The 23,156-nt window shown below is 42.0% G+C and overlaps 2 protein-coding genes across 7 annotated transcripts in view; one reads left to right on the top strand and one right to left on the bottom strand.

The window, feature by feature from the left end:
- The window catches only part of MACROD2 (mono-ADP ribosylhydrolase 2), an 890,626-nt gene that overhangs the window by 102,287 nt on the left and 765,183 nt on the right, over positions 1–23,156 (top strand). The window lies entirely within an intron of this gene.
- FLRT3 (fibronectin leucine rich transmembrane protein 3) lies at positions 2,192–15,248 on the bottom strand. Its single transcript, XM_074578432.1, has 3 exons — positions 15,041–15,248; positions 6,673–7,411; positions 2,192–5,549 (listed from the first exon to the last, which is right to left on the bottom strand). Exon 3 carries the CDS (start codon positions 5,502–5,504, stop codon positions 3,555–3,557), a length of 1,950 nt encoding a protein of 649 aa, XP_074434533.1. The 5' UTR covers positions 5,505–5,549; positions 6,673–7,411; positions 15,041–15,248; the 3' UTR covers positions 2,192–3,554.

The following is a 23,156-nucleotide window of genomic DNA, read 5'->3' as shown; positions in this document are numbered from 1 at the left end:
GAAGCAAATTTAGTTCTGGAAGGTACCGAGATGAGACAAAATTAATATGGTTTTCAAAGTACCAGGGTTGGGTTTTTTTAGAGTCAGCTTTCAGGTTAAAACAGAACTGTGAGCAATTCAGGGTACCAATATAAATATAAAAAAAGGACAGTAATAAAGAATGTAAAAGATACTTGGCATAGTATTTTAATATGGAGAATGCTGATTAAATTAACCCTGCAGGTAGGTTTAGGAAACGCTGAAAGAAATTCCACTCCTTGCTCCACAATTACATGTTGAACAGTACACTGAAATAACATGGAATTCAAAATTATTCGAGATAAGTTTAATGTGGATTAATGTTATTTTGATAAATGTGTTGAGTAAACTGCTCAATGCAGTAATCCGATTTGCCTATGTATGTAACTGTCTAATAGAAGGGATTTATGCACGGTGCTAGAGAGCATTGCATGCTATAACTGCAGCGCTATCGTAAGTACAAGAGTCTTGAAGAGATGGGCATGACATGGAGCGAAATAGAAATTTGTATAAATATCAGAAGAAAAAAACAACCCTCAAGAGTCTAGTTTAAAATTAATCTTTCTCTTGCCAAGTCAGCACACGTTAATACTACACGCGTTGCATAAAAGTTGCTGTAGAACCTAAGGAAGATCTCGTATGCGTGGTGTGCTGTTTTTTCCCACGGACGTGGATTGCGGTAGGGATACCCGCTCTCCCTGCAAACCTGGCCTGGTTCCCCGCCGGCGACTGAGCCGCTTCTCCAGGTTTTCACCCTCTTTCTAGTGGAGGTGAACCGGCAGCGACTGGGCCAACCTGCGGAAGTTGCTCTTGGATTTCTCTCGCAGTACGTAAATTTCACATGAAAAGTCCTTGTACTTCAGATTCACGTGCAAATATCTCCTCCTCAAGTGGCAACTTTTTTATGGCACGTATGACGTTTGAATGGCATCACCCGAGACGTGCAGTAGATGCTATGGACCACTTCCAGGCTACCTCTAGCTGAGGTGCTTCAGAAGAGGCATGGGACAGTACTCATTGAGTGTTCTTTTACCCTTTTCACAACACAAATTTGGAGTCGACAGAGAGAGGTTTTCATGTAAATAGCTTGAAAATACAGCAAAACCTATTTAATTTTGTTATGGGAGAGCCAATCGCAAAGAACCAGTAATCTATTGCTGGTGTCCCAGCCATTAAATCTCTGATATAAGGGGTCCCTATATCACTAGCTGAGATGAAAAACAGGTCCATCTTCTCCATCTGTGTTGGTTTTCCTTTCCCACTTGCCGCTTGGGAAGCCTTTTGCACAAGAACGTGATGAGGCTCCCCATGCTTGGCTTTCTCACCCTTCCCTAGATTCGTACCTGATGGGAAAACAGAGCAAAATAGTCTTTCTTAGCACGTTACACTGAGCTGAGCATGTAGTTGTTTAGCATAACGTGCCCCTTCCTTGTCATTTTTGGCATTGTGGATCCATCAGCGCTCCATGTGAAGGAGAAGAGGTGATTTGTGCAAGGTCCTTAAGGAAGCACAGTGCTGTTCCTCCACCAGGGACCCCTCTGCTGCTCAGGAACTGCAGGAGGCGTTTGTGAAGGTGAGGTTGAGGAAACAGTTACCATGGCTCAGGGAGTTTGGAAGGGAACTTCCCTGGGCACATCTGGAAAACGAGGCTGAAAAGAGCTGTGTATTACTGGAAGTTTGGGATCTCCGCAGTTGGATGCCTGGCAGAATGGTGTGCTGAAACCATCACTGTTTTTTCTTCATCCTTTACCACTCTTAGGGAAACAGACAGGCCAAGCACTGCTAAAATTCTCTTAAAATTGAATTGCATTTGGTATAGATTCCTTCTTATCTGAGATACTGTCCAAAATGTTCAGTATTTTTTCTTCTTATTTGCTGTTTCTGTTGAAAAAAAATCATATCTCAGAGGGCTGTAATTCCATGCCTTCCCTCCCTTTCATTGTTCACATGCTTCAAAGTTGTGAAAACTTATTTTCCAGGTGATTAATAATAAAGAAACCCTGCAAGTGTGATACTGTCAAATTGAACAAAGAAGAAGGTGAAGCTCGTGACCTGAACAGCGGTAGCTTTTGAGTGGGTTTCCTATCAGTGCACTGCACAGGTGCAGCATTATTTTGAACTAATTTTTCAACTTTATTCATCAATAAGACCAATATTTTTCATGGTTAAGTTACATATGAAAAAGTGGGTATTTTATTATTTTTTTTCCCTTTTTTTAATTTTTAAAAGCTTGATACATGTAGCGTTGGATCAAGGCACATACAAGACTGGCCAAAGGGCGTACAAAGCACTTTGGTTTTTAGTTGAAGAAACAAATGATTATGGCAACAAAGAGTGGCTTGGGGATTAAACATGAAATAGCTCATAGTTCAGTAGGAAGGCAGAAAGAAACATGTTACCTTACAGATTTACCAAGGAATTTCTGGAAAACTGTGACAGTAATGGGCAGTATTCCTGACTGTAACAGCGGTATACCGAACACATACCTGTATACTGTTGAGTATACACTTAAAAATAGCTGTATTCCCCAATTGTCTGTTTACCTTTGTGACTAAAGTTTTTGAGACCTTGCTTGCATTGCCTGGATTTTTTGTCCTGCTCTTTTTTTCTTACGAAACTGCACTTTCAACTCTTTTTCTGTTCAAAAACCAGGTTCTAAGCATTGTCTCTGTCCTCCTGCCCTCGCCCCCCAAATGCCTGTGACCGTCCATCGCTGTTGTCTCTGTAATAAGCAGACGACTGGTTTTGATAACCAGAAATCTACCCTTAAACTGCCTCTACCCACTTCATTTGTAGAGCCTAGCGCATTTTTTTAAATTCCTTGTTAGGAATTTCATTCTTTTTTTTCACACGTGTCAAGAGCTTCAGTCTCGTGCATGTCATTGATTTGATTATTTTCATCTAAGTTGGATTTCACCATTGTTGAATGGATATATCCAGACAGCTGATATTGCCCATTACTACACACATTTTTGTTTATTGAATATTGTTGTGGTTTACAGGTTTAATAGACCCAACATTGGAAGTTCTGTGAGTTTTTGCAACCACTTCTTGATCTTCCTGATTTGCCAGGTTCAACATTATTTTATTGATACCAAAGTGAAAAATGGCCTGTGCTTACACTTACAAGGATCTCAGATGAATGTTCTGACTGTTCAACACGGCAAGAAAATTCACTTTCACAGTCAACAAGTCATCTTACTCAGTAGAACATAAAAGTTAAATGGTCTGTAACTTCAATATTAGCAAGGAAAATACAGTACAAATTACTAAAAAATACTAAAATATAGAATTGTGGTCAGGTATCCCCACTACATTAATCGCAGCAGTAGCCTGAAATTTGAAACTTTTAATAAAAAGTTCTTAAATATAAATTATATGGCAAATGTACAGTACATTGCTTTGTCAGTCTTTTAATCCAGTGTTTTGCAGTAGAACAGCAACCGTTAAGTCAGTCTTTTCTCGTTTTCTTTAAAAAACAAAACAAAACCAAAAAACCCAACAAAACCCAAACCAGTCTTTCGTGTCCTTCAGTATCATGAGTGTGAATGATCTGAATCTGGAATACCACTGTCTCTGTAGCTCCTGTTACTACTGCTTTCACTGTGGCTGTTCTTGTACAGATTCATGCCGTTAGGTGGGAAAATGGTGTGTATTACAAATTCCTCCTTGGACACTTGGTCGTTGGTTATTGGTATCATCTGGAAAGAAGTCTCCCTGATTTCTAGGATGGAGTTGTCCTTCTTGGTTCCCGCTTCGGCGTAGTCATCTTTTCTCCGTCGTCCCTTGCTGTAGGCGCAGTTCCGGGAGAACAGGGACCCGTTTCTGTGGACGTACCAGCAGACCAGGGCCAGCAGCGCTATGGCCACCAGCGCCACCGCACCGCCGATGATGGCGGCCAAGGGCAAGCTAGAGTTTTTGTAAGGTTCTTTCTCCTGCTCCCGGTTGAGGGTTGTGGTAGGGTTGTACATCTTAAGGGGCGCCGTCTCGGTCTCGATGCATTCGGGCGTTTCGTCGGACAGATAGATGTTGCTGGTTTCCATGGGAACCATGCATACGCGGTATGGCGATTCTGGTTCGAGAGCCGTCAGCAAATAGTCGTTCCTGTCGCCCGTAACTATCGTTTCAGTTATAGATCCAAAGGCAGGGCTGTGACCCATCTTGAGCCAGCTGAGCCTTAAAGCAGTCATTGGTAGTGCAACTTTCCAGGAGATGTGAATAGTCTCCGTGCTTACGGATTTCACAAATATTGTAATGATTTTGCGTACCGGGCTTGCTGTGGTTCTGTAGTTCTTATTTAGGTTGGGAGTCTTGATGTCTGGTTGTTTGGTCACAGAAACCGGCCAGTGTCCCTGGGCTGGGTACAACGTGTTTGGTACCGCAGTAGTGATTTGGATGGTGCTTATCATGCCATCATCCTTACAATCAAATAGTTCCGCGTTGAGGTCTTTGATAGCCATTCCACGTACTTTTTCTGGTGCCTGACACATCAGTCCACGTACGTTAACTTTCAAAGGCAATGACTGTAACCAGTCGCGTACCCATTTCATTTTGCACCCGCAGTGCCAAGGGTTGTTGCGAAGAAAAAGTTGAGTTATGTTGTCCAGATCATCAAAGACACCCTGAGGTAAATTGCTAAGATTGTTATTGGACATGTCTAGTCGATACAACTGCCTTAAGTAAGAGAAAGCATTGGGTGGCACACGGTTGATGTGGTTTTCTTGAAGATAAAGCTTTCTTAGGTTTGTTCCCGGCAAATTTACCGGTGCGGCTGTGAGCGAATTGCGGACCAGTGACAGTTCTGTAAGATTGACTAGATTCATGAAGACTTTGTCTCCTAATCCATGATTATTTAGAAGATTTCCGTCTAAAACAAGGCGTTTTAGATTTGTAAGGTCTTGAAGGGACAGCTCTGAAATCGTGGAAATACGATTATCATCCAAGCGTAGCTCTTCTATCGTTTTAGGCAAACCCCAGGGAATGGTGCTAAGGTGATTTCGGGAGAGAAAAAGCAGTCTGAGATAGATGTTGTCCCGGAAAGCTCCATCCTCGATGCTAACAGCGGAAACGGAATTATCATCCAAATGCAGTTCTTCCAGATAAGGAATTTGTGAAAGTGAATCATAAGTAATGGTCCTGATATTATTCTCCTGCAAATGCAGTTCCTTAACGTACTTAGGGAGGTTAGTGGGGAATTCATCTAGGCTGTTGTGGTATAAATATATTCTTTCCACCCTAAGCAAGTTCTTCAGTTCTGAAGGAATCCCAGCATTATTTATTTGATTGTTCTGAAGGAAGAGGGTAGTAGCATCCTCTGGGATTCCTGTAGGAATAGACGTCAAATCGCGATCATTACAATATATGAAACCCATATCACAGCGACATACTGAAGGGCACGGTTTGGCACTAACAGGGTAAGGTGCCATGTCAAGTAACAGCCCTATTTTAGTCCAAACTAGGAAGATGCTCCAGGTTACACTAATCATGGTCAGGAATGATGAGATTTGTATACAGTTCTGATCTTCAACAATCTAAAAAAACCAAACAAACAAAATTATCCAGATCATCAGTGAAGAAACTGCAGTGAAAATTCAACTTCAACATTACAGAAGACATCTGAAACATGCATATTAAACTAAAATTCAAGCTCATAGACACGTTTACTTTTTTCCTTACATCAGTAATTGTACTACTACTTGTACTAATTCAATTACGTTAATAGGTTATTCTGCATAGTAATTGAAACTAATATAATCAAGTATGTCTGATCTGTGACTTGTCTTGCTTAAGCAAGAAGGCTCTTTCTAAGGATTCCTTCACGTTTCATGGGTAGAGACAATCTTTGTTCACAGATACCAGATAAGTACAGAGCTGAAGTCACGCCAGAGTTCAAGTAAATCATTCTATATCTGAAAGATAAGAAGTAATTCCTAAGCCAGCTAACTACCCAGGAGCCCTTAAGTGAACTATAAACCCCTTACCGAACCCACAAGTTTAGCGGCAGCTATTTTGGAGGTTCAAAAAAGTCCTAGTGGCAAAGCAGAAAACGCAGACAGAAGGTCAAAGGCCAGCTAAAGACTTTTTTCCAAGTTTTTCCAAGCACTATACATCATGTTGCGTATCTTAGAGATATTACAGCCTACTTTTCCTGGGTTTTGAACTGGAATGTTTAGAAAGGTGAACGTTACGATGGGTAGGTAGCTAACAACCTGAAGTAGGTGGTAGAGCTACGGCTTTCTAGTTGACTGGATAGAATATTTCATTATATGCTTCATTTCACATTTAAATATTTGTCATTCTCAAAAGTCTTCTCACTAAGCAGTACGCTAATAAGAGACTACTTGGCAGGTTTAACCACATTTTCCCATCTTATTAGGTCAAACTGTGCAGGGTAGGATAATATAAATTAACTCTTGAGACTGAAATTGTACTTTGCATCAGTAGTGTGTTTGTACATTGAGCTCAGGTAATTAGCATTTTTATAGCTTTTAAGACAACATAATTCAATTACCATTGTAATTAGGGTTGTGAGAACTTCTGCAAGATGACCTATGCATTAAGCGGTGTCATGACCTTTTCTCTTGTGGGTTCATATATTAATTGAACTTTATTCTCTGAGGCACAAAAAGGAAAATAAATTAATATTGATCCTACCGTATTTAAAGGTACAAGTAAATTTTGTGCTTGAGGATATCCAGTAAAGGAATGTCTTTCTCGCGAGTCACTCTTACGGTTTACTCCATGGAGCCCTGTTTTCCTCAGCGGTGTTTCCTCAGACGGTCCTTCTCGGTGGTGTATGTTTCCTGGCTCCTGGCACGATTCTCAATGAGCATTCCAACCAAGATTTATCATGGTACATAAGCACACCAGGCCCAGCTTCAGGCTTCCCTCTATTTTTGTCCTCGTGTAAAGTCTTGTGAATGAAGAGCCCCTTTTGTTCGGTTTAATGCCTTTAGCAGGAATGACGTTCTTTGTAACTCTTACAAACTCTTCCGTGCAGCGTGGTGGTTGGAGGTGGCAACTTCAGCGCCGCGTGATGGAGGCCATTCATTATGCTGAGGCTTGAAGGACGGCAGCCTCTTCAGGAGGTCAGGAACGGGGCTGCTTTTTTCCTGTCCGCAATTATCCAAGTATCAACTTTGTACAGCAGCTACATCCTGATACATCCACACTTCTTGGAGAGAACCATTTTCCGACTCTCGCTTTTTAACGCTTCTTCCACATTTGTAATGCAGGAAAAGAATTCCTCCTGCACTGCAAGAACGCAAGTTACTCTGCCATAGAAACGTTAGGCAAATCAGATGGTTTTCTTCATTTAAAAAAAAAACCACAAAAATACGATTTCCTCCCCAGAAAACTCCCTTTTTAAAGCTTTCCTTGAACTCTCAATTTCCTGCAAAAGTAAAAACAAAAAAATTTGGAATTAATAACAACGGGTAGAGACTAGTATTCAGAGTTTTGTTGCATTCCTTGTAGAAATCATGCTCTGTTTATTGTATACTTGACTAGGACATCTTGTTTCCCCAAAATATTGGTATTTCAGCAAAGTACAGAGCTCTTCAAGAAAACATTTTGCTGTTTAGTTTGGTGTTAGGGCATTTTTGCCGGAACTGTATTTTTCTTTCTTTCAGTAGAAAATAAAGTTATCCAGAACTGACAGAGGTTAACAAAATATTGGTAAATGATGTTTCCCACCTGATTAGAAATGCCAGTCCTGCCTCCTTGGAGGAGACCAGAATGATTGCTTGCTTGCTTTGTGTGCTTGCTAAACTGAAATAGATGATGATCCTCTCCTTGGTTTTAAACGTAAAGGGAGCTAATTACCCTTCAGTAGTTAGTGGATGAAAGGGGAAGCGGTTTTGCTAAAATACTGTATTCATATTTCGTATTTGCAACATGCCTGTTCTGAACTGGGGACTAGCTGGGCATCCCTATCGACTCTCTGACAACAGAGATACGTATATGGGTTTTCTTCGTGAAATGTGCTCAATTTTTGCGGTCTGAACTTTTAAGCTATTGTATTTGTCACTTTGCAAGGTGGAACTGGTGTTTAGATTAGCATTTTAACTGATTTTTTTTATCTAATTTAAAAAAAAAAATAATATTTTCAGTCTTGGCTGTTCCTGTGTCTTGAAGAACTCTAATTATTCGGTTATTTTTGAATGTTATTTTTAACTTGGGTTACTTTGTACCACTACTGCAGAAAGTATCCACTTAGATACCAACTTTGTTTTCCCCAAGAGCATGCGGGTGGTATCTGTCTGGGATAGAAACGGTTAAATCTGAAATTACAAAAATCCTTGATGTTTAGTCGCCTCTCGTTTTTGTGAGGAAACGTATCTTGTCCAGAGAAGGGAGCACAATCCTCAGAACTGAAAGGCTGGGAAGAAACAGCGTGCTGAGTAATGCTCGCTTAGCTCCCTTCCCATGGGCTTCACTACGGTAGCTTCTGGGCCTTCAGAAAATATTAGATCTAAAAAAGAAACTGTTTCTGGTTTGTAAGTGGGTTTTGCAATTTGAAGCAGGTCCATCATGAAATAGATGAGTAACACTCCAATAGCAGCACGAGGTATGCACTGATACAAACTTATCGACATAGATACAAATTATGCTGCTCTTTTTCATAGAAAAATAGTGACCATTAAATAAAATTATTTTTTTTTTTAAAAAACAAAAAGCCGCCCACTTTTAGAGATGGTGTGGCTGGCTAGTGAACGAATGGTAAAGCCTTTTCTCTCCTGATGCTGCTTTCGTGCTCATCTGAGCTTTGGTTTTGCACCTTGTTTCAGCAGTTGTGTAATGAAAATAGTAACTTAAAATGAGAGACTCTCCACTATGGCATATATAAGTATTTTAACATACGCTTTGTTTAAGGTGAAAACTCAATTTGCGTGGCCACACTTTAAGAATATAAGGGAATGCATATTTTTTTTGGTAATTTATGTAATTTGGGTAAGTTATGCGATCGGTATAAAATGGAACAAAAATGCTCCATATTCTTGCCGTGTCTGGATCGCCTGGTCTGTATTACTGAAGTGTTTGGGGAAAAAAGTCCAGGCTCTACTCCTGAAACTTAAAACAGTTCCTTAACAGCTCTAGAAAAAATGGTATCTCTTAGGAACTAATGTGAAGTTCTGAGAGAGGGTATTTTCCACAAGTATATTTTGAAGTGGGAATATAAATTTCTTAAATAGGCCTTTGAAGGCTACAATAATGTTTAAGTACTTCCTTAAAAAAAAAATAAAAATCATAAATCTTCTTTAGAACTTTCAAAGCTGTAAAAAATATGTTAGTATTCAGCAAAACAGAGGCTGTAGTATGCATACATTAATATATACATACACACGAGAGAAAGTAAGTCCATTTGTTGTACCTTTCTAGCATATAAACTGTTTCCTCTCCGCTCCATTTGGTAGTCATCCCTTCATTTATTGCCACTATTATAATAGCAGTAATGTGTAGGATTAAAGTGAAAGCACTAAAGCTCATTAAGTTCTTGGAATTTATTTTTTTTTTTTTTTATCCCTTCTCTCAAAATTACATGAAAACAAGGGAGAGAAAAAGAAAAGGAGGTCTCTTTGGAGAAGACGACACTGTTTCAAAAATGTGGATTAAGACTATACCCCCCACTCCCTTTTCTAAACTTAGAATAGTTTTCTTCAGGTCTGGATTGTTTGATATCTCGCACTTCCCTTTTATATCTGAAGCCATCGCTGAAAACAATGTTTTTGCATATCAAAGGCTCCAGTGATCTGTCGAGAAAGAGAAGAAGGGAATCCTGCTGCCACGCTCAAACTTTCCCCTTCTTGAGCCGTCTCTAAATATTCCCTGACATCAAGTCATTATAGCTGATCCGGCGGGATGAAAGGAAAAGTGACCCCCACTGGTACAGACACTGTGTCCAGGTTTCTGCAACATCAAATTGGGAGGCGTCATGGACACATGGTTTTGAAAGAAGCCATTACTTCTGAACAGAGCAGATTTTAGAAAGTAGGTGCTAAAACTCATTTTTAAATGCAAAAATTGCTTTTTTTTTTTGGCGGGGGGTGGGTAACAAAAGTAACATTGGAGCAACCGAAGAGCAGCTTTTTGGCTTATCTTTATTCCGAGTTGAATGTTTTCATGAACTTTGCTGAACTGCATGGTTAAATTACTTTTCCTGGGACATTGTGTAAGCAAGAGTATTACTACAGATAGCGGTAATGCGGGAGCCTCGTGCGTCTACTTATCGCTGTGGTACAGCTAGGCAGGGGGACATCTTATTTTAAAAAATTCAAAGCAATTTGCACTATACAAGAAAAATGTACTGAAAAGGAACATTATATTTACTATGAGATACAGAGTCCAGCTGCACTCCCTGTCCTGTAGGCAGGCAACAGCAAAAAAAAAACCCCAAAGAAGAACCACAAAAGCAAAAAAAACCACCCCAAAATAAAACAAACAAACAAACAAAGGTTTTGGTATATATGAAAAGTTGGGTGTTTTTCTCAAAACGGTGCCAAAGAGATTTTTTTTTTTTTTCCTTTCCAAGCTGTGATAAAACATGAATAAAATCAAGACCTGCCTCTCTCGAGGTCACACAATGCTTATTTGAATTTCTAATCTACCTCTGTGTTCTCCGGCAGGAGCTCTGGTAGTTCAGTGGCTTCTTTCTAACCATCAAAGTATCAGGGGGAAGGGAAAGAGCTCGGTATTTTTAGGTTATAAATGACAAGAGTAACATTTAAAGTTAACATTAGAATATAAATATATTTGAGAAGCCTAACAATTTTGCCTAATCAGCGTACCCACATTCCAGAACTACCTCTGTATTTGTTTATAATCTGAAATATATCAGGACTGTAAAATGTGCTTATCATCTTTTAAGATACTTGTGAAGTTTATCTACTGTGTATATTGCCAGCTCCCCTTACAAAGGTCATGCTGCCTCTTAAATAGCTTCAACCAACTTTTTTTTTTTCTTTAAAACAACAACAACAAAAATCCACAGTGCTAATCTACACTTAAAACAATGCCCATACTTTGTTTTCTTTAAGTGTATTACTCAGGGTTAGTTGATAGTGACAGCAAAATGCTTTCTAAGCACCCTGTCTAGGAGCTGCGATTTCCACGATCATCATATTTCAAGAAGGTGCCCCCCAGTCTTTTGTTTTGGTGCTAGGCAAGCAGAAGGTCCTCTGGCTGGCTTTCCAAGGGGAAAAGAATGCAAAGGATTTGGTTAAAAGTGAGAGTGAGCCCTTCAGTCAGGTTGTAGCTCTGTGGTTTGGTGAAATTTGGAGGTTTTCCTTCTGTTGGGGGTTTTATTTACTGGTAGAAAATGTCCTTTCCCCCCTCTTCTTGTATATTAGTTGAATAGAATATTGCTTTTTGTCTTCCTAGTTCTAACTGAAAGTGTCTTTAAAAACAAAAATGCAAATTTTAATGTGATCTTCCCTTAAATGCAAGTGAATCTGCCTTAGAAATGGATTCTGAGTAAGAGCTTGACTCCACGCCTAAGATGAGCCAAACCAGTATTTGCTGTAGAGGATGGAAATGAAATAAGTTGTTCTCTTCTGAAGTTTACTTCTAAAACCTTGCCTGGTTTTGAAGATGCCGGGTTGAAAAGATCCAGACTATTAATGCTGTTCCCCCTCGCTCTCTTGTTTTGACTACTCTGCTCCTGCAAAGGTCACACGTTAAAAAAAACCAAACAAAAAAAAAAATTCAAAACCACAAAACACTTTGAGGGGGGAGTGTTTTGAAATGGCTTTTTGTTTGGTGTTTTAGTGCTCTTTGAGTTTAGCCAATTATGGCTTCTAGGTTTTCTTTGCAGAGCTGCTGCTGAGGTAACTCGCCCCTGCTTAAAATAAAAGAATAGAGAACAAATGCAGCCATTGTTTCAAGGTAAAATCTAAAATTTTTTTCTCCCCTCTTGACAAGTTTAGGTGGAATTATACCTGATAAGGGAGTTCCTGGCCCAAAACGTCAGGCGTGTAAAAATATTACTGAAACACTGGATAAAGTTTCAGTAGTTTTGTTTCTTTCCCTTTTAAAACAGTTGTTTGCTCATCTCCCGATTTACTAAATTTGCTCCTCAAAATGTAGGCCTTTAAGAAACGTGAAGTTGAAAGATTGCTCGAATTCTTACAGCTCAGGAAAGGAAGAAGAGAGTTTGTGATGATGTAATATATTTACTGAATGCTTTTCAAGATGCCTGCCCTAAGTGATTTTTTTTTTTCAGTCCCTTATTAAAAATAAATGCAAGCAATCACAGATTAAGTCTTCTACGCGTTCTTCTGCTTTGAAGTGATTAAGGGAAAAAAAAAAAACCCCAACCACCTTCAGAATTAACTAGCCATTAGCATCCATGCTTCCTGCTAGAAGGAGACAAAGATGGCCATCTACCAACTGAAGCCACTTCAAATCATTGCAAGGCAAAGTTTGCAAACTCCAGCAATTGCTTTGATTAGTCACCGTCGCCTGACATAATATCTTTCAACTTTTAAGCTACTGGTTACAAAGGAAAAACGAAAAAAGAAAGAAAAAACAACGCACCCCCCCAAAACCAAACCCCAGAAACGCATCTCGATTTTGTTCTTGCTGTAAAACATGTACACTTTATTTCTGAAGATTAGAGCTCGCTGTGAGTTTACTACAGAGTTTTTTTGCCCACTGGGGGGTGGTACATACTACAAAAACTGTGCTTTTAAGAGCCACAAGTCAGATGGTTTTTGCTGCTGTCCAGTTTTCTCTGCTTTAATTACAACAAAGTCTCCCGTTGAGAAAAACAGAGGCAGCCTCCGAAGGAGGGAATTTAAAAAAAAAAAAAATAAAATTTACTCTTTCAGAGAGTTTACAGAATCTTATTTCCCATCCTGATTGTATTAACTACGGCATTTATCTAGTCGTTCTCCAGTTAAAATGGTATGAATGTACAAACAACAACAAAAAAAGCATTTTAAATATATGCCAAGGGTTGTCACCCTTCCTGGTATTATAGTATAGGAAGAGCACAGAAGGCAGGAAAAAAAATGCAGCTTTTAGAAGTGATTAAACGTAGATGGAAAAATAGAAAAGGTTGGTAACAGTATGAATAGAAGGATTAGAATAACCTCAGTGTATCTGAAGATAATTGGCTTTCTGTAAAGCCAGGTATACCGTTTGTTTATGAAATATTGGAAAACCGATCTTAAACAGGGCTGTATTGTATGGGTTTGGAATAAATTAAAGGAAACTTGAAGGGTTTTTCTTGGAGGGAGGGAAGGGCACTGAAATCTCCTAAATATGATCTAACGCGGGGCATATATTGACAAGGAAAACACATACTGATCTCCCTGTTTCGTAGCAGATAATTCTTTTCTTTGTACACTTGAATTGACAAATGCATTTTTCTCTCGAATTCAAAGAAACGTTCATTAAGACGCCATATCCCCAGGCAATAGATGGGGGAGCATAACTGATGCTCCTATCTTTTTTGGGCAGTGTATTTTAGGCAAGGAAATTGGGGTCAGGATAGTGAATTGTTTTAAAGTCTGAACATTTTCAGCCTCTCCTTTCTATACTTTTTTCTCTGCGTAGGGGATTTACATGGAAATGCAAATCGCGAATCTTCTTTTTCTAAGTGGCAATAAGGAAGATGCTTTCAGCTGAGGTGCTCTTTGGCAGGAATATGATTTAATTTTAAAGTAATTCTGCATTTTCGGTGTACGAAAGGCTCCTCTGGACTCTGTGAGCTGACCGGAATTGATCCCTCGAAGAAGGGGAGCCACTTGAGCTCAGTCCAAATCAGGAACCCGGGGCTAAGTGCCCTCCACGAATTAGTTAATTACACGCACTCGTCGCCGCCCTCCCAACGCTCCTCATAACTTTGGGCTCAAAAAGATGAAAATTGAGGCTCCCTCCAAGAGAAGGATGGAGCCAAAAAGGCAGGGCTTGTGTTCGCCAACAGGGCTGAATTGGAAAATTGGGCAGGAACCAAAAAAAAAAAAAAAAAACAAAACCAAAACAAAACCCCCAAAATGGGATGGCAGATGCGGGGACTACGACTGGGGACTGCGGGGACTACGACTGGGGACTACGGGGCCAGGCGAGCTTCGCCTGGGCAACTAAGTTGCGGCTCTTACTTGCCTCGGAGGGGGTGGGTGAAACAAAAGCACATCGAGCCGTCGCGAAACCGCTTTCGGGGCGAGAAGATCGGGATCTGAGGTGTGCGAAGGAAATAATTTATTTGCGAGCCGTTCATATTAAAGGCAGCTGCTGCTGCGCTTCTACTAGGGCAGACAATCGCTTAATCAAGTGAAAACAGCAGAAAAGTTGATTAAAACTAGGCGAGGACCTCACAGCCCGGCGGGAGGGGGCCCGGCCGGTTCTTCTCCCCAGAGAAAGTGGGGCGGTTTTGAGGGAATTTGGGCCTGTTGCGTTCTTTCTCAACGTGTGTGCAACCATTTTGTTCCCCATCTCCTCTCCCGCAGACGTGTGGGGGAGGGTGAGGAGGGGGCACAAACGCGCCCCCCTTTTATTTTTTAATTTTCTTTAATATATGCAGCGGGGGGGGGGGGGGGAGTTTCCAAACCCAGGGGAGAAATGCGGGGTCCGGGCAAGGAAGATTCCCCCCCACCCCCTCGGTTAAAATTGAGGGACTGGGGTCCCAGCACAGGCGGGGAGCCCGGCGGAATTGCTCCGCGGGTCCCTCCGCCCCCGCGGAAGGCGGTTTTGCGCTCTTTCTCCCGGGGCCGGTGCGAGGCTGGCGCGCACCGCACGGCCGGTTTCGGGAGCAGCCGGCTTTGCACCCCCCCAAGTATATGGTGGGCAGAGGCCGGCTGCAGCCGCGGGGGAAGGGGGGATGTCCGCGGAGCTCCTGCGCGCCCTGCCGCGCACCCAGCGGGGCGCTCCCCGCCGCAGCGCCGTGCCCGCACCCCGGGGCTGGGCGGCGGGGGGAGTACCCAAACTTCCCGCCGCATCCTCCTCCTCTACCTCCGTACTCCCCCCATTCCATCATCTCCATCCCCCGACCGCGCAACTCCCGCGGAGAAACCGCGCTTACCTGCGGGGAGGGGGGGGGAAGGACGCGCGGAAAGGGGCGATCCCGGCATTTACAGCGCGGCCGCGGTCGGTAAATCCCACTGAGTGGCTGGGGCGGGAGGGGGGAGGCCCGGGCGGCCGAGGGGGTGCGGAGCGGTGCGTTGCGGTGAGCGCTGCGCTGGCGCGGAGCTCGGCGCGCGCCCTCAAGTCGCGGCGGCAGCGGCGAGCCCGCGGGGGCGGGGCCCGACGTCACCGCCAGGGGGGCGGGGCGAGGCGGGAAGGGGGCGTGGCGTGGCGCGGAGGGGGCGCCCGGCGGCGCCGCTAGGGGGCGCAGCAGGCGGCGCCATGGCCCGGGCGGCGCGGGGGAGGGGCGGCGGTGCCTCATCCCTGTGTGGAGCCGGGGGGCGCGTGTGTGTGTGTGCGTGCGCGCGCCGCCTTTGGCTGTTTTTTTAGTATTTTCCCTCTTTTTTTTCCGGCGGAACGGCGGTGGTGGCGGTGTGGGGAAGGGAGATGGGTGCCCTCCGGTCCCTTCGGTTCAACCCCGAGCCACCGTTCTGGGTTCGCCAATGTCGGTCGGGCTCCTAAGGGGACAGACAACGGCTCTGGGAAGTTAAGGCCGGCCACCACCGCCTTCCCCGTGGTTTTGGCCCAAAGATTGGGGATGGTTGCGAGTGGCACAAGCGCTTTTAAAAGGAAAATACTCATAAATCGCTGTCGCTTTCCTCAGGCAGCACACGTGAACGTCAGTGAGCATCGTTCCCCAAAAGCAAGGGCCGAGCCGTGGCGCCTCACCTGAGGCATCGCGGGCGGCCGCTTCCAGGGGTTTCGAGGTTTTCTCGAGGTGTTAGCACTTAATGCTGTTTAAAGTCAGCCAGTCGATAAGGGCTGCTTGGTTTTCGTGCTGCACCCGGGATGGTACTCGCTTGGAGGTGCCTTATGGTGCCTAGCGAGACTGAGATGGAGGACAAGTGAGGCCGGGCCGGTCTGCAGCCCTCAGGGATTTTTTGTTGGAAAACAAACTTTCTACTCTTTTAACAAAACCAAAAATTTACAGTAGTTACAGGATGCGCTAGAAGATATGTTCCCTGGATGTTTTTTCATAAAACCTGGTTTGCTTTTACTCATAACTTACTAACTTACTCAAGTAGCATTGGATTTGGCAGATGCAGTTGATATGTCCGCTGTTGTTTTTTCTTTAATTTTCCATTGAAATGGGGGTTTCTTTCAAGGCAGACAGCTGCTGCCTCCACCAGTATCCTGTTCTTGTTAGCAGCGTGCAGGTGATCTTTGCCATCTCCACAAGGAGCTGACGTCCAGGGCAAGGCAGGCTCCCGAAAACCATCTCTGCTGGCTCTAGTTGTCCTGCGGTAGCACTTTTTGCTGGTATCAGAAGGCAGCAAGGCCAAGCTTCATTAAGCCTAAAGAGAGCTTGATTTCTTTAAGGCCTACAGAAACCACCAGAGAGTTGCATTTTCTGCATAAAGTTTGAATACTTAAATTCCCTTTGTTTACTTTTTGGCAAAAGCAAATAGACAAACTAGAAAGTGTCAAACCTCATCCTTTCTGGAGAGGAATTTTAATAGATTTTTGAACGGTGCTTGATGCATTGGGTATTTAGATGTTTGAAATGTTATATACATGCTGTATTTATTCAACTAATTAAAAAAAATCCTAGATTGATTTTCCTTGACAACGAGGGAAAAGGATTTTTTTCTCTCTTATCACTTCAATTCTAGTCTTTCTCCGAGGAGAGTAAAACCTCATAACAAATTCACTTTAAATTAAGGTACGATTGTCTGTACTGATAGTCCTGGTAGAGTGAGCTGTGCCCCAATCAGTTCAGTATATACCACTGTATTACATATACATCTTAATGTATGCATAACGTGTTATTTGCATGGCTGTATGGATACGTATGTACATGCACTATACAAATATAGGTACGCTTGGTGTTACAGTGTGTCTGTGTCTCTCATGTGGGACAGAACAGTGGGCTATCGTAATGCAGAAAGCCTTTTGAGACGCAGTGAATATCCTGTAGAATTTTTTTGTAACTGAGGTTCTGTTCAGGTTATAGTAGCGTTTTTCAAAAACGTGGCGTATTTGGTATTTCTTCTGCCTGACTTAGTTGTATGAGTTAACAGATTCCAGTTTTTTGTTGCTGTGCCATGTCGCTAAGCCTTAATGTATATCTGTGGGATATTCATAAAAGATGTATATGGTATGCATTCAGTCATCTTTCAGTTGTATTCCAAGGCTGGCCCAGTGCTTGTGGCACCAGTTAGAAATTGCAGTAAATATTCCTGGAGAATTTCAATGGGCATGTGAGAAATAATTAGATTTTACCAGGTCACAGCTGCGCTGGAGTACTGAAGGGTCTTTAATGTGCTGTTGCAAGCAGATCTCTGACTGCATTCTTTTTTTGAAAAGTCCTTAAATATACTTTTTAAGAACATGGGTAGCCTTTAAAATACTCTCCACGGAAATCTTGTTTGTTGAGAACTGGACCACGTTCTCCACTTTCTTAAAATGTAGCAGTTCAAGGCCTTTTGAATTCCAGAGAATGGAAGACCTCTGTTAATACGGATGGAGTTACTCGTATGTGGGGAATAAAAATACGCATATGTAACACAGATGTATCAAGTCTTAAGAATATAATGAGATATTTTAATTGAATTTCTAAGTTAAAATAGTCTTTTACCTGTATTTTGTTTATAAAAGTAATTAACGCTCGTGACATGGAGATTAAAGTTCTCGTCAGACCTATAGGGAAATTACCTTTCGAAGATATGGCAATCTTGTTAACCTTTAACAGGCTGAGAGAGTTTAAAAGGTGGTAGATGGGAAATTCAGAGTACTTACATTACATAATGTGTTCTAAAGAGTTTTAATGCAAGTTCATAACATAAGCTTGCAAAGTGCTATGAGGTCAACATGATAATGATGATGCTTGGGTTTTTTTTTTTTCCCGAGCACCCTGACGGTATGATAAGAATCCCAGTTCTGGGAACTCCCTCAGCCAAAGGTTGACCTGAATGACTCTCGCTATGACTTGAATAGGCTGTTTGGATCTACTTTGTCCTGCTGTAAATCAGGTTCCAGTCATAAACGTTTCTGGGCAGGACATTTATGAAATGTTAAGAAACCAAACACATTGACCGGGAAGTGAAATTGAATCTGAGATCACTCATCCTCAGTGCAGAGGAGAGAGAGCTGTCTTCAAGCATTGAAACTGAACCATTGCTTCTTTGAGCTTCCCAAGGACAGATTTCTTCTAGATAAAGCTGAGAGTAATAGGTTTGATATTCAATGAAATACCGTGAAATGAACGTTAGTGGTTTTCAGCTTCAGGCTTTTATCAGATTATATTGATTTTTCAAAGCAGGCTGTCCCAAATCCAAGCTAGGCATTGGCTGATTTGTAGAGACATCTAAGAAAAGAAAACACTATAATATATGAACTTTTGCATGATACATGTCCTCTAAGGTTTTCTGATATTGACTTAAGTACAGTTTCTCAGCAAATACGTATTGCAGTCTGTATTAGAGTTTAATCTCTCAATGATCTGAACCATTTCAACATTAGAATCCAATTTTGGATACGTTCCGTCAAAAATAAATGCCTGTCAAATTCAGCTTTCAGCATTGTGCATGTACGTAGAGTACCTTGTCAAAGTTAGTGTGGCAGCTCTGTATCAAATGTAACAAAAATGAGAATGTAATCACGCACGACACAGTCCACGCTACAGCTGAAAAGGTATGCAGAGTCTAAAACTAAATACTTGCTTAAAATTATGTGGGCTCAAGAGTACTGCTTATTTTCCCCTGACAGAGGAATGTTTGAGAGGTAATAGTTGTAATAGTGATTATTCTTTTGTCCTGTCTGTAAGGGCTGGGAGATTAGACCGCTGCACCTGTGTTTTCGGCCATTCCTCTCCCTTCTGTCCATGCTGTCTTCCTGTTCTTCTTTCCAACTCTCCTAAACAGCCCCAGGGAAAAGATCTGTCAACTCAGAAACACCCCTGATGCAACCACGTCTCTATTTTTCCTAAGGCAAATAAACAGTTTTGCTTATCAGATCATGTGCTATTGATAGCAAAATTAAGTAACTTAATGGGGTACTTGAAATTGCAAAGGCTATGAGTAAGGTATTTATCTTTTTTTATTTACAGAACATACAGAAATGGATAAAGTGAGCTCACTGGGTGAAGTCCATACCAAGAAAGTTTGCTCCTAATGCTTAAGGCCAATTGCTTTTTGTACTTAGAAAGTAATTTCCTCTGTTTGTTAGTTCTCAAGCCATGAAGCCACCACGGCAAAGTTTTTAGGAGAAACAGAGCTAACTCCTTCACAGCTGTGAAGAATATGGAGTTTTTGATTGCAGGCTTGACCAAGTGAGCGACAGACTTTCCGTACGCTTGATGTGGCTTGAAAGTGTGTTAAAGGAAGGGAAAATAGTGTTCCCTGAAAACAACCTTGAAAACTTAGGGATTGTTACCAACGTCTAGTATGTGTGAGAAAGAATCCTGTAGAGGACAAAACCGCTGTTCTTCCCTGAGGGCAGCTCTTGTATTAGCAGATTCAAGTTTTTTTATGGATGCAGCCTATACTGAGCTGAACAAAGCAGTAAATGCATTTTTACGCCTGCCTCTATGTACAGGCTCTCGGTAGTAGAAAAATACTAAATAAAATAAAATAAAATAAAATTTAAATGTCCTGAAATGGCAAAAAAAAATTAAAAATTCTAATGCCGTTTTGGTCTTGGACTCTTCTTCTCGGAGCTTTAATACCTGCTTATGCGCCCGCTGCCCAAAGGTAGCCTTCAAGAACAGAGAGATATGGAAGGCAGTGGTGATTTGTGGCTTGCTAAGGAGGGACTTGCGATGGTTGGCTCCTTTCTGTCCGTGTCCCTGGTCCTGTTTTGCCTGTTGGTGTTTGGGAACTCTTTGCTGCTCCTTCTGTTGACCCTTTAGGTACCAAGCAGGTATACGTTCTGTGAAAAGTCATGTTTTTTGTTGGATTCTTTGGGTCTAGCGGGTGTATATCCATTTGAAGGTTAAATCTGCTTTCTCCATTACTTGAGGAATTTGGCGGTTTTCAGGAGACTTTTTGGATGAAAAATGCTGGGAATTAAATACCAAAATATGAAAAAGTTATTGTAAGTGCACTTAGATCACAAGCTATCTTGAAATGTTAGTTATCTAGATGTGAGGGTTATTTGACTGAGCGTGACTTCACTTTACAAACTTAAGACCAGTTCTCACATTAAATCTCTTGACTCAAAATGAGATTCTCTCAGACAAAGAAATATTTTCACGGAGGAGTTAACGTTCCCCTGGTGATGTTTTTTATGGTGGAATTTCCCCTCTTCGGAGGTAGAAGTTTAAACAATGCCTGTAGCTAAAAGAACAGTCATATTTCTACATGCAGTTTTCATAAATCTCAGTTCTTCATACTATATACTGAAAGCTTGAAATTCACATTCTTTCTCACAAGTTTATTTTCAGGCCCCCAAAATGGTTCTTCTCCTGGTCCTTTCTCTTTGTTTTGTTTTACTTCCTGACAGCCCCAGAGTTTTCGCCGCCTCTCTCTCTCCTCTCGCCGTTGTCAGCTTCTCTCTGCCAGGCTTTCTGTGTACGCCCTGCCTCTTACCCATCTCCTCTCCTCCTCCTGCAAGGCCCAATAGCTGTTCTTCTGCACATCAAACCCACACGGCAGCCTTTACATTCCAGCTCTTTATGCATTGATCTTCTGCCACGAGAAGCTGCTTCTTCTGAACTCTCTTCTCTCCCTCTTTGTCCTTCTCCTTTGGCCCCCTTTATGTGTTAAAGAGTTTCCTCTTTTCTTTCCTTCTCCTACTGGTTCCAAATTAGGTGAGCAGTTTCATGTAGATCATGTAATCATGTAAAATTACAGTGGCCAAGTTCTGTGCAGATCTATAATGTATTAGTTACCTGATTTGAATATTTAGCGTTCTTTGTAAACTTAAACTAATTGCGTGGATGTAGTGCTGGTGAAGGCTTTAGGTGGTGATCTGTTATCTCTAAAAAAATGTACACCCGCTGCTTCGCATGCAAATCAAATCAAAGCATTCGCATGCTATTTTGGCCAAATATGCACCACCCTAGTTGTTTGCCTTGTTTGTGTCTAGTCTGTGTTAACATCTAGCAATAAGCTGGAGTCTGTGCATTTGCTGATTTGCTTGTGTAATACCTGGGTTTGAAATTATGAAAGGCTATGTGCCAGTGTGGAATATATGAATAACTCAAAAGGAAGGGCTAAGTTTACATTGTCTGAACAGATTTGTTTAGTCGTAAGTAGGGGTGATTATTCTGTCTTTGTCTATTCGGCAAGAGAGGGCGTTCCAGAAATGGCTTTGCACGACAGCAGTTAATGCCGTTGGCAGAAAGTTACAAGTTGATACGGCGATTAAAAATGAGTTAACAGGAATTTTGAAATTTCCCTGGCCATGAGGAGTATAGTTACATTTGATGAGATTCTGACTCAGAAGAAGGATATATATGCAGAAACTTTATCTCAGTTGAGAAGACAAGCCGCTCTTGTACGAGAATCAACTCCACCAGCACCATCTGTGTGAATCAGTGTGGAAGCTGGCTTGTCTTCAGCGTCTGCTGGCTGTGGAAAGCTCCTTGAAGCTAAACAGGAAAAGAAAAAAAAGTAGTTGTGAGGCATATGCGTCTTCTTTCACATTTGCTTTTCCTAGGTATACGTTATTAATACTGATTTTACTTTTTACCAGTGACGTTTTGTCTAGAGTTTACCTGGAATGTAAAGGAGATCTCATTTCTAAAGTGTTGGCTTGCTCAGTGGGGGAATACTGTTTCCTTCGAGTCTCAGAAGCATATTCATGTTGGAGGGTTTCCCGGGTATTCCTGGAGCGATCCCTCTTCAGTTTTCACCCGTGTCCCAGTTGCAACACCTGGAGAGAATGACTGGGAACACTGATGAGTGGAGAGAAGCTCTCCCCTGCTGGGTGTCTGCCCAGAGCTTGCTGGTAAGCATGGAAGTGAGGAGAAGGCCTGAGACCTGGGAATTACTTTGCACAGGTGATGGGCACGCATTATTTGGTTGGTATGCCTTGCCGCTACTGAGGATGAAGTTTCTTGAAGTGGTAAAAGACTGAAGTTTCATGGGAAACGGGATCTGAAAGCCATTTGAAGCTTAGTATCTGGAGCAGTGGTTTACTTTTTTTTTTTTCTCTTCCTTAATCCATCTTTAATCTCCTTCCTCAAAGTTTTTGTTCTTTGGCCTTTTGTGAACACGCACTAATTGCTTCTGCCAATCCCAAGGTCTTGGGGGAAATGTTGGGAATCCTGAAGAGAAGCAACCTGTAGAAACCCATAAGGAGGCCTTCAGCTCTGTGACTCAGGAAAACAAAAGCATTTTGTCTGAGCTTAGGATGGATGTGGCCGTGAATGATGTGCAGCATAAGAGAGACGTCTTGTCTGAGAAGGTGACAACAGTGGCCTTGTAACTGAAGAACAGAGTCTTTCCGACTCTGGATGGTTCAGAGAAGTAGGAGATTGCAGAAGGCAGGATGGAAATTTTGAGGTATGGCAGCTGTGCATCAGACGATCACTTTCATCAAGGTCTTGTATTTTCTTTGAGTTCCTTGGTTTTCCTCTCACTGTAAAAGTGAAAAAAACAAACTCCTGTCTTTCACATCCATCGTTGAGCATGTTTTTCTCTCCCCTAAGAGTGGTATACGCTATAGTAGCTTTGTATCAAATTAATTGATGGGGAAAAAGATTTTCAAAGCTGCTTCACAGTCACTCTCGCAGCTGCTTCTCCACCCTAGAAGCCACAAGTCTCCACCAAAGGCTTGTGGCATCAATGCCAGAGTCTTCATCTTCATTCCCTTTGGAGAGGAGCTGAAGGTCAAAGGCAGGCTTAGGTCTGCCAGCCCAGCAGGTAAAGCGAAAGGCCTGTAGTACAGTCGTTGCAGTATAAGTGATGCCACGGAATAGAGAGATCAGTGATATACGCTTTTGGCTTTTCATTTCTTTGCTTGGTAGTCTAGACAGGTTATAAAACCAGAATATAAATCAATTTCTAATTTTCAGGTGTTACGGCAAAGCTTGTAGGTGTAAAACTCAGTTTTGCACGTTGCTATGAAAG

The sequence above is a fragment of the Larus michahellis genome, chromosome 3 (assembly GCF_964199755.1).
Source record: "Larus michahellis chromosome 3, bLarMic1.1, whole genome shotgun sequence".
In the NCBI taxonomy this organism is placed as follows: Eukaryota; Metazoa; Chordata; class Aves; order Charadriiformes; family Laridae; genus Larus; species Larus michahellis.
This window is presented reverse-complemented; position numbering and strand designations above follow the sequence as displayed.